The sequence below is a fragment of the Olea europaea genome, chromosome 10 (assembly GCF_002742605.1).
Source record: "Olea europaea var. sylvestris chromosome 10, O_europaea_v1, whole genome shotgun sequence".
Classification (NCBI taxonomy): domain Eukaryota; kingdom Viridiplantae; phylum Streptophyta; class Magnoliopsida; order Lamiales; family Oleaceae; genus Olea; species Olea europaea.
Genome location: NC_036246.1, coordinates 23,235,579 through 23,253,004, shown reverse-complemented (window position 1 = coordinate 23,253,004; position 17,426 = coordinate 23,235,579). Strand labels below are relative to the sequence as shown.

The window sequence follows — 17,426 nt, the reverse complement described above, 5'->3', positions numbered from 1 at the left end:
GTAGCTTATATACCACATCTTACAAAGACATGGATGGAACCTGGTCAACCCATTTGTTGAATCACTCGGGAAAATTAACTTCAAACTTGTAACTTTTGTGGTGTTACACGCACATAATTATTTTTGACCACCGGTTGAACTCATTGACTCTATAACTTTTCCTTTCCAATAGAGCTGGGTTCAGGTATAAATGCTCTGCTTAATAATTAAAATATCATTTTAACTAGAGGTTAATAAATTAACTCATTTTCAATTGTATAGATTGTGATTTTATTTTGTAATTTAATTCTTTTGATATAATAAATATTATTATTATTTTTTATAATAACTATATTGAATCCATCGTCTAAGAAAAACATTTGATAATAATAGATTGGTAAGCAAAAATTGTCAAACCGAAAAATTCAATTGAAATTGTCTTTTAAAAATCGTTGATTTTGGTGCCATGTGAATCCATCAACAAAAAAGTTTCGAACTAAAACAGTTTGGTATAAGTTTTGGAATTCAATCTGCAATTTGAAACCGAACAGGACCGTTTAAAATCACACACGAGCGGTTGATCTGTGAGTAGTATTTGCTGGTACGGATAAAAAATGATTTGAATGTTTATAAATATTAACCTTCAAAATAAAATATAAAAATTAAATTTTAGTAAAACATTGAGTACTTTGGCCAACTTGTCAATTTTCAAATACCAATACCTAACCAATTAGCATAGTTTTATAATCCTATTAATTCAATCCATCAAAATCAAAACCCTTGCACCAAAGTTGAAGACAACTCAAAAGTTGAAACCCTCTGTCTTCAATCTTCACACCACAAATATTGAGAACCAAAAGCTCCTCAATATCGACGATTTGAATTTATAGTTTGATGTATATTGTTTATTTCCCCCCTATTTTTTTACGCCAATAAAGTATGAGAATATTTAAAATAGTTTTTTTCCCCATTTTCATAAAATTATTTAATAATCAATGAACCGGTTACGATAAAGTGATCAGAAAAGAAAATATATAGTCAAATTGCAATATAAACTCGGACCAAATTGTTAGGTTTATGTTTGAAAAAGTCCTCAAGGTTTGGATATGAGTTTTTTTCAAACAGTTTTAAACAATTTGATTTAAAAATTTGTATAAAGGAAAAAAAAAAAATTAGCCAAATTTGACCCCAGATAATATTAGAGATGTCAATTAGGCTTGAATAATTTGCGGCTCGACTCAAGAAAATGTTGGCCCCCTACTAGCCCATGTCTTGGAAGCCTTTAAAAGTGTAGCTTAAAATAGGTAGCTATAAAATTATCTTTGAAAAAAAAATTAAAATTTCAAGAAAAAAAGAGCCAACTCACTCGACTCGAAAATGCCTGAGTCAAAAGCTCGAGCTAAGTCCCATTTTTTGATTGAGCTTCGGCTCAACTCGGCTCGAGCCAAAAAGCTCGATCTAATTTTATTTGAGCCGCGTCCGAGTTGCATATTTCGACTCGTGAGCCAGTTCGGCTCGACTAGACTCGTTTACATCACTAGATAATATTAATATGTTATAAATGAAAAAAATAATCGTACATTGATAATAATAATAATATAAAAAGGATATAATTATAATCTATATCCCTTTTAGCAACTGTGTACAATCACAAAACTGATTGATTTTTGTTTACCAAATGCTAAAATGCTAATTTTAAAACATACAACAATTGTGAAACAAAAGTTTAACAAACATGAATTAATATTTTCGACAACTGATTTTTTCTTCGATACAACAAAAGTTAATTTTCTTAAAAGCACAGCAATAACCCTAGATAATGATTAGAATTACCCTTAGTTATATGCATGTTCTTATTTTCACTTGTATCTTGTCATTTCACATAGATATAAAACAAATCTTACTCATAATACATCTAATATCGATTCTACAAAATTTATTTGTCCATTTATAAAACAAATCTTAAAATTGATCAATCATGCTATAAGTACACGGAATTTTGACAAATAACACATGATTGGGAATTATTGAAAAATGGAGAGAGAGGAAAGAAGGCCAATCATGCGTCGTCACGTCAACGTCTGTATAAATTCTGTCAACATTTTTCTTTATTCATGGCTTTTTCCAAAATTGAATATACAAATTTTATTTTTCCATTTTATCTCATTTATTGCTATATCCATATGCAATACACTATAGTAGGAATACCTAATAACACTACAGGATAAGTTATGTAATAAGATTCAATAAAATTTTAAATATAATGTAGTCCTATTTTATTTCAACTTATTACCAACTATAAAAAAGACATGGACGAAATTCTCATATATACAACCTAAATTTCAAATTAAATTATTTCGACTTTACACTTAGGGTATTTGCAATGGACTAGTTTGCAAAAACTAATCAAACTATTTTGCATTGTAATTGGGTATAACTCAAGTTATATTTGAATAGCTTACGAGTATGCTCAACTAACAACGATTTAAGTGTTGTGAAATTGCATCTCTTAATCTACTTGTTGACACATAAAAATTCAGCCCAAATCAAGCGGTCCAAGAAGTGAAGCCCAATTGAAGGATCCCCAAATCAGATAGCCCAAAAAAGGAAGCCCAATCGAACAAATCAAGATGAAGGCCCAAATAAGGAGGCCTAAAAACGTGGTAACGCCATCGCCCAAGTTTGCAAGTCGCCCAGAATCTGAGCGAATGGAGTGTCATACAGTCGCCTAGAGCTGTTACTCTATTCTCGCCCAAACCTTCAAGTCGCCCAAGGTTTTAACAAACATAAAGCGTCGTGGTTATCAAGAAGTGCAATTATTAAAGCAGTTATTAAAGCGGCCCTATCACGTTCCACGATTCAAGGATTTCAATTGAAAGCGGTTGAACGATGAAGGGTAATGACAGCAGTTAAAAAAGGCAGTTTTCATGACAAGTTGGCCATTATGAAGAAAGTGGGTAGTTATAGGACGATCAAGCAGTTTTTAGAACAGTTGATCACAAAGAGATCATCCATGAAGTATAAAAGGGAGAAAGGACATAGAAGCAAAGGACCGAATCTAAAAACTCTCGAACAGAGAACATGTAATTTTCATTTCCTTAGCTTAAACTTGAATACTTTTCTTTCAGTAACTTGTGTGCTTGCGCCCCTTGGAGGCACGTTGTTTTTCATTTTCAATTGTAAAGTCATCGCCAATAAAAGAACACCCCTTTTTGGGACTTTATCTCAAGAGGTTTGTCCCTTACACAATCGTCTGATCCTTTTTAATTGTTAGCGACTAACCCGCGCGAAACACTACTGAAAGAAAAGTTGGTCATGTTAGTCAAAATTAGTTTGGTCAAATACAAAACGATGCAAGAGAGTCAACTATTATTAAAAATAAAAACATAAAAAGTGATACAAAAAAATTATACCAATAGAGAACATTTGATCACTTATCATTTGTAAAATTGCACAGGGAAAAAGCAAAAGAAATTATAGCTTTCTTGAACATGAAAAATAAAAATGTTGCTGCAAGCCAAAAGCTTGCATGTTTCATTCTAATCCCTCCTTTGACTCCCAAACTTTGATATTATTCCAATTGTAGCAAAAAAAAAAGGTACAATAACTATTTTATATACATTATCTCCTCTGCAATCATCTTGAAAATTTATATGGGCTTTGGACCAGATGTGTGTTGCATATGTGGAGAATGGCACAATGATGTTGGATGGACCTTTATTGAATTGATGGACTTGTGGTTGAAATGGTGCTGATTTAATTCTCGGCAACAAACGTGTTGTTGAAACACGATTTCTTTAAATAAGAACAACTGTATCTAATCTTGCCAAGTATCGACTGTTGCACCGTTGGATGTATGACCTTCTAGTGCCAAGATAAATTCGATATTTATCTTGGCACTAGGGTTTGAGATGCAAGACTTTTCATTCTCTCATCTCTTGAACTCCCTCTGCGGGTTCATCATTTTTCTCTCAAACTGTACTTTGAAATCAAGCCTTCATTTGATGATATTTTAACTAGCCGTTTGTATAGATCTTGAGTGATTTTATATAATCTTATATCTCAATATCCTTGAGTGAATGTTGTAGTTTTCAGTGAGGCTTATTTTGGGAGAAATCTTGTGTGATTTCATTTGAGTGCCATGGAGTGTTGTATACTAGACCATCTGTTGATTTCATTAATATAGTGATCTACTTTTGGTCATGAAAGCTTAAAAGGGGATTAAGAACTCCAATTCTGATCCTCTTGCCTTAGGGCGAAAATTATCATGTTCATTTTGTTTCTTTCAATTCCTCGCTTTATTATTGTTCATATTTTGTTGAAATTTAAAGTGGCTAACTTCTAAATCACTCGTAATAGTGGTATCAGAGCGTGTAAACGATGGTTCTTGGCTTTAGTTTGGTAGATTTGAAAGTCTTTGCAGCCATTCGGTAGATCTCTGTTATTTTCTTGAAACCTTAATACAGGGATTTGGTGATTTCGTTCCTATTTTTCGAGTTACAGATCACAATACTTGCTTGTTTTCTGAGATACTTCCAACTATGGTTAAATCTTTAAATCGAAGACTTCTCTTGGCAATTCCTTTGTCCAGAAACCTTTGAGTTGTCTAGAATCCGAGGGTTGCCTGATTTCAAGTCAACGATTTAGACCTTTTACTTCATATTTTGGCATGTATTCCATAATACTACATATAACATGTTGTGACTTGTACACTTGTTACTTGATATTCTGCACGTTGAGTAAACTGTTTAGTTCTTGGTGAATGAACTACTGAGATCTTACTGAATAATCTGTACTATACAACCTACTTGTTGTTTGTACACTTTAAATTGGTTTAATGTGTATGATATCTAAGTTCTTGCAAATTGTATATACTGTTGATGACTTGTGTGATCTACTTGCATTATTGTTATTCAAATTGTGTTTTCATCATGACTACTAAAGTTGAACTGGACATCTTTAATGGTAAAGGAGGCTTTAGTCTCTGATGCCAAAAAATGAGAGCCCTTTTACTTCAACAAAACTGTGCTAAGGCAATTGACGAGTCATGGCCAAATGATTTGGAAGAAACTAAGAAAACTGAACTTGATGAAACTGCATGGATTTCTAGATTTTTGCATTTGTCAAACAATGTGTTAAGAGAGATTGGTGAGACAAAAACTCCTGGTGAACTGTGGAAGAAATTGGAAAATACCTATTTGAATAAATCCATGCCTAATAAAGTGTATCTTTTGAAACAATTCTTTAGTTTTGAATTGGACCATTCTCTTAATCTTGAGGCAAACATTAACAGATTTAATAGATTATCCCGTGGTCTAGTCGACTGTGATGAGAAACTCTCAAAAGATCAATTGGCTGTGGTCTTGTTAAATTCAATCACTGATAAATATAGATATGTTAAAAATGCTATTGAATGTGGTAGGGGGACTCTAATTATAGATGTGATAATAAATGCTTTAAAAAACAAAGAGTTAGAGTTAATATTTGAGAAGAAAGAATCTATCAGTGGTGAAAATTTAATAGTTAAGTCCAAACCAAATCCAAATCCAAAGAATGTCAACTTTAATAAGACATTAGGACACAAGAAGAAGGTGAACTTTAAAAATAAAATGAAAAACAAGGCAAAGGGTAAAAAAAATATTTTTACTGTCTAGGAGAAGGTCATTTTATCAAAGATTGCCATAAAAGACTTGATGATTTGAAGAATAAGTCTAAAAATGATGGTGGTGTTGTCTTGGCCTATAATAATGAGTCCACCATAGATGAAGTGTATGTTGCTTTTCACAGTCCACCTAGCCAGGAGTGGATTCTTGACTCCGGTTGCACATTTCACATGTGTCCTAAAAGAGAATGGTTTATTGAGTTTGAAAATGTAAGTGGAGGTAAAGTTTTAATGGGTAATCATATGACCTTGCAGGTAAAAGGCATGAACTATCACCTTAAGGATTAAAGGTAATAATGAACTGATTCTAGAAAAGGCTAGGTATTTTCCTGACTTACAAAGAAACTTGATTTCCTTAGGTGTCCTAAATGACCCGAATTATAATATTGTGATTAACAAGGGATACATTAAAATTTTGAGGGGATCTCAACTTGTTGTTGGAGCTCCCAAGAGACATGGGCTTTACGTTTTACATACTCAGAACTATTTTGATTCCACATCAGTAGCAATCTCTGCCCCCAATGATAAGTCACAAATATGGCGTAAAAGATTAGGCCACATTAGTGACAAAGGCCTATAGATTTTGAAAACCAAGGTGCCTTTGGAAATGATGTAATTGATAAACTCAGTTTTTGTGATCATTGCATATTAGGAAAGCATTATAGATTACCATTTCTGCCTGGTATGCATAAATCTGTGTCTATGCTTGAATATTTGCATGCTGATCTTTGAAGACCAGCTTCAGTGCCCACACATATTGGTTTCAGATTTTTCCTTTTAATCATAGGTGATTTTTCAAGGAAAATTTTGATCTTTCTCCTTAAATCCAAGTCTGACACTTTTAATGCTTTCAAAGAGTGGAAAACTTTGATTAAAAATCAAACTAATAAAAAGATTAAAGTGTTCAGGATTGATAATGAGCTTAAATTTTGCAATTATGAATTTGATAAATTATGTAAATTGCATAGTATTTTAAGACACAAAATTGTGACACACCCCATAACAAAATGACTTGGCTGAAAGAACGAATAGAATTATTCTTGAAAAGGTTAGATCCATGTTATTAAGTTCGGGTCTTCCCAAGTTATTTTGGGGAGAAATTGCAAAAACTACTAGTTACCTCATAAATAGAAGCTCTACTAGTGCTATACAGTATAAAACTCTTGAAGAAGTTTGGACAGGAAATCCTATAGATTTAAGTAATCTGAAAATATTTCAATGTGCAACCTTTGCACATCAATCTGAAGGGAAACTTAAACTTAGGGCCCTTAAGTGTGCTTTTTTGGGTTATAATTAAGAGATTAAAGGGTATAGACTTTGGGTTAGGGAAATCATAGGTTATAAGGTCATTAGAAGTAGATATGTAGTGTTTAATGAGGATGATCTGCCTTGTTTAAAATCTGGTAAGAACACTCAAGAAATGAGCAAGACTGATCACGTAGGAAGGTAAACTGAAATTGAGGTGGAGTAAGTTAATATTGATAATCTACAGGTTGATTAGATTGATAATAGTGATGTTGATGCCCAAATAAATGATGAAAATCACCAATCTGAATCTAATTTAGAAGTAACTCACCCTTTAAATGATTATCTACTTGTCAGAGATAGAGAAAGGAGAGAAATAAGACCACCCTTGAGATTTGATGATTAAATATTCCTTCTGACCTTTCAGGGGTTCATTGATAATGAACCCGAGTCCTTTAAAGATGCTATGAGTAGTAAGGACTCTATGGCTAGATGCAATGCATGAAGAAATGGAATCATTAAGAAAGAATAAATTCTGAAACTTGGTTAAAAGACCTAAGGAAAAGAGGGTTATGGACTGTAAGTGGATTTTTAAAATTAAAAGAGGTGAAAATGATGAGAATGACATTAGATAAAAAGTAAGACTTGTGGCTAAGGGTTTTGTTCAAAAAGAGGGAATAGATTTCAATCAAATATTTTTTCCAGTTGTAAAATTTACAGCCGTTAGAGTAATTCTTTTTTTGCGTTAGTAGCTCAATTTAATTGGGAATTAGATCAATTGGATGTAAAAACTACATTTTTAAATGGAGATTTTGAAGAAAATATTTTTATAAAACAACCTAAAGGTTTTGAAGTGAATACAAATGCAAACTTAGTATGCCTTCTTAAAAAGTCACTTTATGGCTTAAAACAAGTTTCAAGACAATAGTACAAGAGATTTGATACTTGTGCTTGGACTTGGACTTGATTTAAAAAAAAAAAAGTAATTTTGATACCTGTCTTTATTGTAAAAAGAAATAAAGGTGAGAATTCACTCTATCTTCTTCTTTATGTAGATGACATGCTTTTAGCAAGTCATGACATAAAGGAAATAAAGTCAATTAAAAAAAATTAAAATCAGAATTTGAAATGGAGGACTTAGTTCTTGTCAGAAAAATCTTGAGTATTAAAATTAGAAGAAATAGGAGAGAAGGCACACTAAGTCTCCATAAAAAAAACTTATGTATGAAATTACTTGAAAAATTTGCTACCTGATGCTAAAAGTGTGAGTTCACCTTTAGCAAATCACTTCAAACTCTCAAGTGATCAATGTCTCAAAACTAAAGATGAGTTTAAAAGAATGGCTAGAGTGTCTTATCTAAATGTAGTAGGGTCTATTATGTATCTAATGATTTGTACAAGGCCTGACTTGACATTTTCTATAAGTGTATTGAGTAGATACATGTCTAATCCTGGTGAAGTTTATTTGAAAGCTATGAAATGGCTTCTTAGATACATTAAAGGAGTTTGTGACCTAGGTATTGAGTATAGAAAACAATCTGAGGATGTTATCTTGAGGGTTACGCAAATTCTGACTATGCAGACAACAGAAAATCAACTTTTGCCTATATATATACTTTTTGTAATTCCAATATAAGCTGAAAATCCCAATTACAAAAAATTGTTGCATTATCTTCCACTGAAGCAGAATATATAGCTACAATTGATGCTATCAAAGATGGAATTTGGCTAAAAGGACTCTTGAATGAATTTGCTTTTACAAGTGATGTTGTCTTACATTTTGATAGCCAAATTTGCCATATACCTAAGTAGAAATCATGTTTTACATAACAGATCAAAACATGATGTGAAATTTCATTTTATAAGAGATGTAATCTCTCAAGGTGTTGTAAAACTGGAAAAAATTTCTACTCATTTTGATCTTGTTGATTTAGGTACTAAAGTGCTGCCTTTAAACAAGTTTCTAGATTGTTTAAGTCCACTGAATATTAACTCTTGTTGATTCGTATATTACAAATAAGAGCAAATGATGTAATGTCTGGATGAATCACTATAAATGATGTTAAAATCATAGTACCAGGGTGGAGAATGATGTGGGTTAGACTTTTCTTGAATTGATGGACTTGTGGGCCGGATCCTCAAATGTTGAATTGGTGCTGATTTAATTCTTGGCAATAAATGTGTTGTTGAAACACGATTTCTTTAAATAAAAATTGCATCGATCTTGCCAAGTGTTGACTGTTGCACCGTTGGATGTATGACCTTCTAGTGCCTTCGATATTTATCTTGGCACTAGGGTTTGAGATGCAAGGCTTTTCATTCTCGTCTCTTGAACTCCCTCTGTAAGTTCTTTATTTTTCTCTCAAACTACACTCTAAAATCAAGCCTTCTGTTGATGAGATTTTAACCAACCGTTTGTATAGATCTTGAGCGATTTCGTATAGGCTTATATCTCAATATTCTTGAGTGAATGTTGTAGTTTTCAGTGAGGCTTATTTTGGAAGAAATCTTGTGTGATCTCATCTTAGTGCCATGGAGTACTGTATACTGGACAGTTAGTTGATTTCATTGATATAGTGATCTCCTTCTAGTGATGGAAGCTTAAAAGGGGGATTAAGGACCCCGGTTATGAACCTCTTGCTTTGGAGTGGAAATCATCGTGTTCATTTTGTTTCTTTCAGTTTCTCGCTTTATTATTGTTCATATTTTGTTGAGATTTAAAGTGGCTAACTTTTGAATCACTCGTAACAGCATATATGTACAAATTCACCCCCAGCAAAGCCAAAGAAATGGTTGAGATGAATTAGGAGTCTATTGGCTACCTCAAGAAGAGAGAATAGTTGACAACTCGTGTCAAGAGGAAACAGAAATGAGGTCGAACCTGTTAATGTCTAGGCTTGGCCATGGATTAACTGCAAATGGCCTCTACGGAAACTTTCTTCATAATGCTTGGACATGGATCTCCCCCAAAGATCTTGGGTGTTACAGGTACGGCACAAGATTGTTGGCCAACACAATACTGCAACATTAAAACAAGCAGCAGTGTCAAAGTCCAAGTTTTAAGATATAACCAGATTGATTTTCGTGTTAGTTTCTAGTTTTTCAGGTTGTACCAAGCCAGGCTAGTTCTTTTAATGCAGGAATCAGTAACTTCATATAAGATCAGTACATACCTGCTCGAAAACATCATAGGAATGAAATGCATGACAACTTCCCTCTTGGAAGTTGCCACAGACCCCCTCGGGTGTTCCAAAGCTAGCAAATTTGATAGACAAGATCTTCTGACCGGGATCACATGAGAGGTGAACTTTTGGCCTCAATGGTTTGTTGTTGACTTTCCCCGATGCTTGCATCTGCCAATTCACTAACATTGGCTGCCATTCAAAAATATCAGCACATATGCTTGCTAATTCTCTTTTTACCAAAGAGACCCCGTAAGGATTTCCTCCCCATTCTTCAAACACGACCAATAAATTTCCTTTTGGATAGAGCCAGGAACGAGGAACGTGATACCTAGAAAATATCATTCATCGTTCAGTCTAATGTGTTTTATCTAAGAGACAATGGGTGGAAGGATGTAGATTTTCTTACCATCTCTGAGAAGCCTCCCCACAATTGCCTAGGCATTTTTTTTCATCGAACCAACTGGAATAATTACATGCACCACAGCTGCCAGATGCTTTGTACTGATTCCAATAACGTCCAATGCTTTTACCATATACCCACACCTGGCCTTTACTCATGGTATTCATGTCTAAAGCGAAAGGCTCATCTCCATCTGGAGCATTGAAAGTCGACTGGAAAAAAGAAAGAAGAACAAATCAGAAGAGAATTGGCAAGGTAGCTTCAGTGAAATACCAGCAATCAGCAACTTCGTTGGGTTAAAAAAGAAAGAATTGAATATTCATGATTCAGTTGCTGCAAAAGACTGCATTCTCTAATTGAGCATAACTCGCTCACCTGGTACCATGTTAAGGGCTGCTTTTCAGCAACATAGGAACCTTCAACCCATTCATCAGAAGAGCTTCCACTGAGTGAATGAAGACTCAGAGCTTCTCCTTCTAGACCAACCTGTCCAAAACATAGCGGTAATTTTAGAGATGAAGAATGTTAGCAGTGAGAATGTCATTTGAATTCCAGAAACTTACCTTGTAAGACCATTTTTGCCACGTTAAGTCACGTTTCCCCTCATTAAGCCCACTGAGCGAAACTGGGCCAAGAACACCAGCATTCCAAGTTTCGCAATGAGGACCAACATTCTGACCTCATGCAAATGAAGAAGCATGTATAATTGTATTATCATCCACTCAATGTCTAATAGTATCAAACTAGGATTTCCTTGGATTAATCCTTATTCTAGAAAAAATATCATGAGCATGCATGGAGGCCCACGAGTGCCCCGCGCATGCACATGTTCGTGTTCGTGTTTGTGTGTGTGTGTGAGAGAGTTAGAGAGAGAACAAACCGGGAGACCAACAGCTATACTCAGCAGCGAAATTTTGTTGACTCCGGCTCTCAGATTTACACCTTGACTAAAAGTTAATTTGGGATTTTCTAGACTTCCATAAGCAGTTCCTGAAAAAAAAATAAAAAAATAAAAAAATTGGGAAAGAGACAAATATAATAACGAAATGTTTAGCAGCAGTCAAACAACTAATTGTTAATGTCTATAATCCAACAAGCTTCTAAAGTAGCTTTGATTTTGTCAAGAAGACATTTATATTATTTTACACATTGTTACACTACTAATAACTCTGATCTTAATATGCTCAGTAAATAAAACATGAATAAAATCCCCAAAACTGATCGTCCAAGAGAAGAGAAAAATATACTTCCGTGGTGATTTGTGAAGCGATTACACTAACTTCTTCAGGCAGGTGTTTTGAAAGACTACGGAGATGAGAACTTAATAACATTGATCAAATAAAGTACATCGATTAAGTTACCAGTAATTGCACCAAATGAGAACTTAAATTGTTTGGGATGTAAATAAAAACTAACCTGATAATTGACCATCAACGAAAACATGCAGAGCATGGCCTGCGGATAAAACTGTAAGAACAGGCAACTCCCTGCCTCTTAAGAATTCTTCGCTATCGTCGATCTTCACACTGAATAAATGAACACAGTAGGAAAAAGATGATGAAAAATGGAAACAGGTTATAGTTCTATCTCAAGGAATGATTTATTTTTTCATGCATGCAAGGTCACTTGAAGTTACACGAGCACTTACTCCGTTGTATACCACAAATAATCCGTCCGATCTCTGGTAGTATTAATCTGCTCTAATAGTCCAACTGTTGTAAATGAATTGTCTTCATATGATGGTGGTGTGTCTTCATTGTACGACTGCCAAGAAAATTGCGAACCAACGGGGGTCATCTTCATTTGTGCACTTTGCGCTCCAACCTTCATAACAAAACTCATATTGGTTCAATTTTTGTTCATCACCTAATAATTAACATTATTTGTGCCTTTTGAAGGCCCTCGAGACACTTTTTCAGTATAAAAAACTAATATAAATGATTTAATGAAAGAGGCTTTTCTCACCCTTGCTGTATTATAAACAGTGTTTTTGCAATCAGGAAGGATGCTGATGGACCATGGAGGTAAATTATAATGCATATTCCCAAAAGACACCTTCGCAAATGAATGCTGATTGTAGTTTGCAAGAAAAGCAGCACAACCAGACTTTGATTTGAAAACATGAGCCTAAGCAACAAAACAGAGATATAGTTTAAAACATTTTCAACTTTGACAAGGGTGATATATTTGAGACAAAATAACTGTATCCAACCTCTTGAGAGTTTCCAAGTGGTGTAACAACGGGATGAGCAGATATTAAAGCCGGCTCACACAGCTTTATTGCTCTATGAAGATCTTTCAGATGACCCCATTTGGGTTGCCTTAACAATCCTGGACATCAGCAAGAAAATTATATAATATAGGCCGATAAGCATGCAATTCTTTAAATAAAGTTTTTAACCAGACAAAACCTGTGCATTACTCAAGCAATAGGAAACGATCAGTGTTATTGGGCTTTTAGGGACTCCAAATTGTAGCATGAGATCAGTTATCTTATGAAAACAAGGACCTGCTTGGGGTACGTAGTTTAGCTAAATGAGGTATTTGTATGTCTATTGACCATCTTTTGCCTCAAATTTTTTGACAATACTTCCGCCTGAGTTGTCACTTGCCACATAGCTATTGAATGCGAGGTCAATTCTCTACAGTCAATTTGTCATCATGTGTGACCATCACGATCCATGAATCCAGTAATATTAAGGGGATGACAGTGACTTAGTAAAATAATATTGCTGGTGTCTGATCTGAAAATCCACATTGGACCACTTGTGGATCCTCCTTGAATTAGCCAAAGAGGACTTTTTATCCGAACCAAACAGAACAGTACGGGAAGATAACATTGGACCATGGGAGACATCATCTGGAAATATCATGACATGACTCAAAAGTGTTTCTCTGGACAGCGGCATCGTCCCCGTCAGCCAATTAAAAGAAAATTGTGATAGCCTAAAGCACAGGCCTATAGCCTAATCATCATGATGACTCCGTCATTACTGAACACACCTGCCAATCAAATCTCTCCAAATAGGAGAGCAATACACAGGCCTAAGTAGGACACTGTAGCTTGACGTGAGTAAGGCGACAAGCTGGTAGCTTATATAAGAGGGTAAAAGCCGAAAGAAATAGGCTGAATTGTCAAGAAATCTCTCAATATTAATTACACTAAAAGCCTAGCAAATTTCATTTACATAGTATCAAATTCCATCAAACATTATATAACTGTTCTGTTAAAATATCTCTTAGTTGATCTAAAAGTGCTACGTCATTTTTAGTCATCAACATTAACCATAAAAAATTGCCTTCTTTTGTCAAACAACAGAAGCAGCCCCCTGGAAAGAAATGGCAAACTATGATTGGAGGAGGACTGACAAAATTTTTACTGTGATTCACAATACATGGGAGGCATCATGCGTGTTATGTTGAATATATCATTTTAATGCAAAAAAATCTCAGGAGCCTTATTCGTTATGTGTACCATACTCATCAAGAGGTGCATTGTAGTCATAACTAGTTGCAATAAATGGACCACCAGCAGTCCTGCCAAAGTTTGTTCCTCCATGAAACCGATCAAAAGGAAAGAAGAAAGACATTCAACAAATCTACTACCAATTTATTTCAGTAATAAGTTCATCGAACAGTTAGTTTACCATATAATAGTTAATGAAAGATCCCCCCGTCTGTATGAATTTTGCAACAGAAAATGCCATATCTTCAGCTGGACGGTAGAGAACAGGACCTCCAAATTCAGTAAACCTACAACATATGTTGTATAAGGATAATAGCTAATATTAATAGAAAAAAACTTTCCCAGAATATTCTAATCCTAATAAGAAAGTAAAGATGCAAAAAATGTCAATCAGATTGCCAGTCGTAAGACCAGTTTAAAATTTACCAGCCAGTCCAGGCTTCAGTCGACATCTTTGGTTTATAAGCCTTATTGGGAGAGAAGTAGTCACAATAGAAACCATTACAGGTATTGATCTGGACAATGAAAACACACGTTAAAGTAAGATTTATCTTTCCAAGTAGAAGCTCACAGAACTCTTAAGAATATTTTAGATTTCAGCTTCATGTAGTTACATTATTTTTATCACTTTTACTTCCTTTGACAGGATCTAGTTGAAAAATATTATTTAAAGAACACGATAAATGGAAATTGAAAGTTGAAAGACATGGAGACATGGCCATTATTCAGTCATAAGATTCAAAGGCCTTTAATTATTTAATAGTAGACAAAATAATACAGATTGGCGCGAGAAAGTTAAGAAGCAAAGCTGTGTGCAGAGGTAACCAGAATTCAAATATTATTAATGAGCACATAAGAGGACAAGACACTGTTACGCACGAAGCCCACTAAGAATGAGGAAATAAAACACCATAACCATTAAAGAGAACAAAAAGAAAGAGACAAATCGCAAAAAATGATGTTGATAAAAGTGATGGTACTCACAATGGGATCTGGAGCATCATCTTGCTTGCACATGACCCATGGGACACCAGTGCCAAGATCGACAGCCATTTTGGCCGCCCATTCTGTGTAAGCTCTGCTGGGTGAACCTAGTTCGTATTCCATAGGTCCATACTCGTTCTCAATCTGTCACATACACAAATTTACATTTTATTTGGTTTACATGTATCAAAAATATTATAGAGGCGTGGGCTTAAAATTGGAATTTGGAACATGGGAACAGAAAATGAAATGGAACACGAGGATTACCTGAGACAGAATAACTGGACCACCCTGAGATTCATACAACTTTTCTGCTTTCATCATATTCACAATTTTGGTTGTGAATTTTCGCATTGCAGCCTTTGTGGAAAAAAAATTCCAGACGCCAGAATTTTGAAGCACGTAATTAGAAATCAATGGAATAAATATATATAAAAGAATTCGACTAGAATGGAAACTCAAATGTTAATATATTACTCAACTAGCCTTAAAAGGTCCATTATCTGTTCTGAAACTAATCCCTGGAACATACTTCAGCCAAACTGGAAAACCCCTGAAATTGAGACAGGAAAAATCCTCACGATAAAACCCGAAAAATGTTAGTTTTCTTCTATAAATCGAAAGTTTCATTTGCATTTTCTAAAATTACCCAAAGTTCCATTCAGCACAAGCATAGGGACCAATTCTGAGATGAACATAGAGCCCTGCTTGCGGTATCAGCTTAATAAACTTCACTAAATCATACCTCTCTTCAAAATGATACTACAAAAAAATAGAAATTTTCAGTAAATAATTTCTCAAAAAATTGAAAATATTCAGTAAAAATGCTAAATAAACACTTCACTTTTCCAGGTTCAGGTTCATGCCCATTCCAGAAAACATAAGTCTGGATCACATTCAACCCTCCTTCTTTTGCCTTCTGAATAAGATCTGGCCACATCTGCAGTAAAAAAAAAAAAAAAAAAAAAAAAAAAAAAAGGAAGAACATATTCAAGAAAAATTCTTTGAAGTACATTTCGCATGACTATACCTCAGGAGTGCTTCTTGGGTAGTGAATGGATCCAGATATAAGAATCCTCCTTTGCCCATTTACAAGAATGGCCTTATTGTCATATGAAACATAGGCTTCTCCACAAGAAACCCATGAACTCAATAACACTATAACTACAAGCAAAATTGAACTGCACATTGTGATTCTGAACTTATAATGCCAAAACCCGTCCTCTGTTTTCAATATTGTAACTTTACAAAGCAAAACTCTTTATTCTTTGATTCTGATCCTTCTTTCCCCCTTCCAGTTTATACCATATTTGTTTAATTAAGAACAATCACACAGAGTCGAGAACTATTAGGCAAATTGCTGTTTTGCTTTTATTTTCAAGAATTTATCTTTTCATCTTCTGTAATAATTAGTATCCGAGAAACCAAATTGGGACTCGCAGATTTGGGTGATTTGCACAGCCGCATTTAAACACCAAATAATGGATAGCTTTACAAGTGTGGCCCTTTTGAAAGACTCTGCCCCCACAAAAATGGGCCCCACTTTGTCCTTTACTGCTCCATTTTATACCAACAGCCAATAAAGTAATAGCTAAATCTATATAAGGCCATGTTTGACTCACGTTTTTTAAAAAATAAATATATTTTTAAACAGTAATTTGACATTATTTTAATCACATATTTTTCAATAAAATAATATTACACGTAAATTTAAATTTTTTCTTATTTTTTAACTATACATTCTTATCAACACACTATTGAAAATGAATTATTATGAAAATAACGTGGCTCAAATAAGGGCTTAGGATCCGTTTGATTCCCTTTTTTTTAATAATTAAAAATATAGTCGTTATGAAACTCATATAAAAGATAAAAGTCGAATATAATAACTTAATGTGATGAATAAATGTCATATTTTTTATTTTTCCAGCCAAAAATAAAATCAAACGGAGCTATATAAATAATAAAAGGATTGATATAGGTCTGTGGTTCGTGCACAGGGATTCGCTGTTCCAGTGCTCAAATCCCAATACGGATGGTCGGTTCATAAGTTTATGTTTGTTTTTTGGATTTTCAATTCCCAAACGTGGCCTTAGCGCCTCAATGTCACGCACAGAGCTACTTGTGTCGTATCACCCCTTAGTAGGGAGCTATTGAAAATTATGTGGTAATTAATAATTAAAAAATAAAATAGATATATTCTCCTTGAATCCCTATTAATGTTAGAGCTTATTCATTTTTCATGTTGAAGTATTTTACTTCATGGAATAAATTCTAAATAAAAATATTATTTTCGACTTAGATACTAGAAGATATATATACATATTTGGTTAATATTTAGTAAGTTTGTTTGTAAGTAAATTTGCTTCTAAATATGTTAGTCATGTTATTATTATTTTTCTCTCTCTTATTTTAAAGTTAGAACTACTTATTTTGATGGTAAAGTATTTGTTGCTTGAGAAACGATCTGCTCTATAGTTATTGTTTTATGCTGGCTTATACTGA

At 34.1% G+C, this 17,426-nt stretch overlaps 1 protein-coding gene across 2 annotated transcripts; it reads right to left on the bottom strand.

Moving 5' to 3' along the window:
* Positions 1-9,641: 9,641 nt before the first annotated feature.
* LOC111401551 (beta-galactosidase-like) lies at positions 9,642-16,357 on the bottom strand. 2 transcript variants are annotated; one of them, XM_023029337.1, is made up of 19 exons: positions 15,952-16,349; positions 15,766-15,861; positions 15,571-15,683; positions 15,408-15,474; positions 15,189-15,281; positions 14,922-15,065; positions 14,364-14,452; positions 14,119-14,224; positions 13,947-14,034; positions 12,684-12,802; positions 12,437-12,598; positions 12,120-12,295; positions 11,888-11,997; positions 11,352-11,461; positions 11,035-11,145; positions 10,847-10,957; positions 10,478-10,683; positions 10,060-10,399; positions 9,642-9,905 (listed from the first exon to the last, which is right to left on the bottom strand). In XM_023029337.1, the coding sequence occupies exons 1-19, from the start codon at positions 16,108-16,110 to the stop codon at positions 9,795-9,797; spliced, it is 2,511 nt and encodes an 836-aa protein (XP_022885105.1). In that variant the 5' UTR covers positions 16,111-16,349; the 3' UTR covers positions 9,642-9,794. The 2 variants fall into 2 exon arrangements, with proteins under 2 accessions (XP_022885105.1, XP_022885106.1); XM_023029338.1 differs by lacking the exons at positions 9,642-9,905; positions 10,060-10,399; positions 10,478-10,683; positions 10,847-10,957 and having other exon boundaries at positions 11,041-11,214; positions 15,952-16,357.
* Positions 16,358-17,426: the final 1,069 nt, after the last annotated feature.

Excerpts from the sequence above, each read along its gene's own strand:
- LOC111401551 (XM_023029337.1), bottom strand. The coding sequence starts at position 16,110 with ATGTGCAGTTCAATTTTGCTTGTAGTTATAGTGTTATTGAGTTCATGG. Across the intron at positions 11,146-11,351 it reads GTATAGCTGTTGGTCTCCCG|AATGTTGGTCCTCATTGCGA; the intron begins GTTTGTTCTCTC and ends GCATGAGGTCAG. Across the intron at positions 10,958-11,034 it reads GGCAAAAATGGTCTTACAAG|GTTGGTCTAGAAGGAGAAGC; the intron begins GTAAGTTTCTGG and ends TGTTTTGGACAG.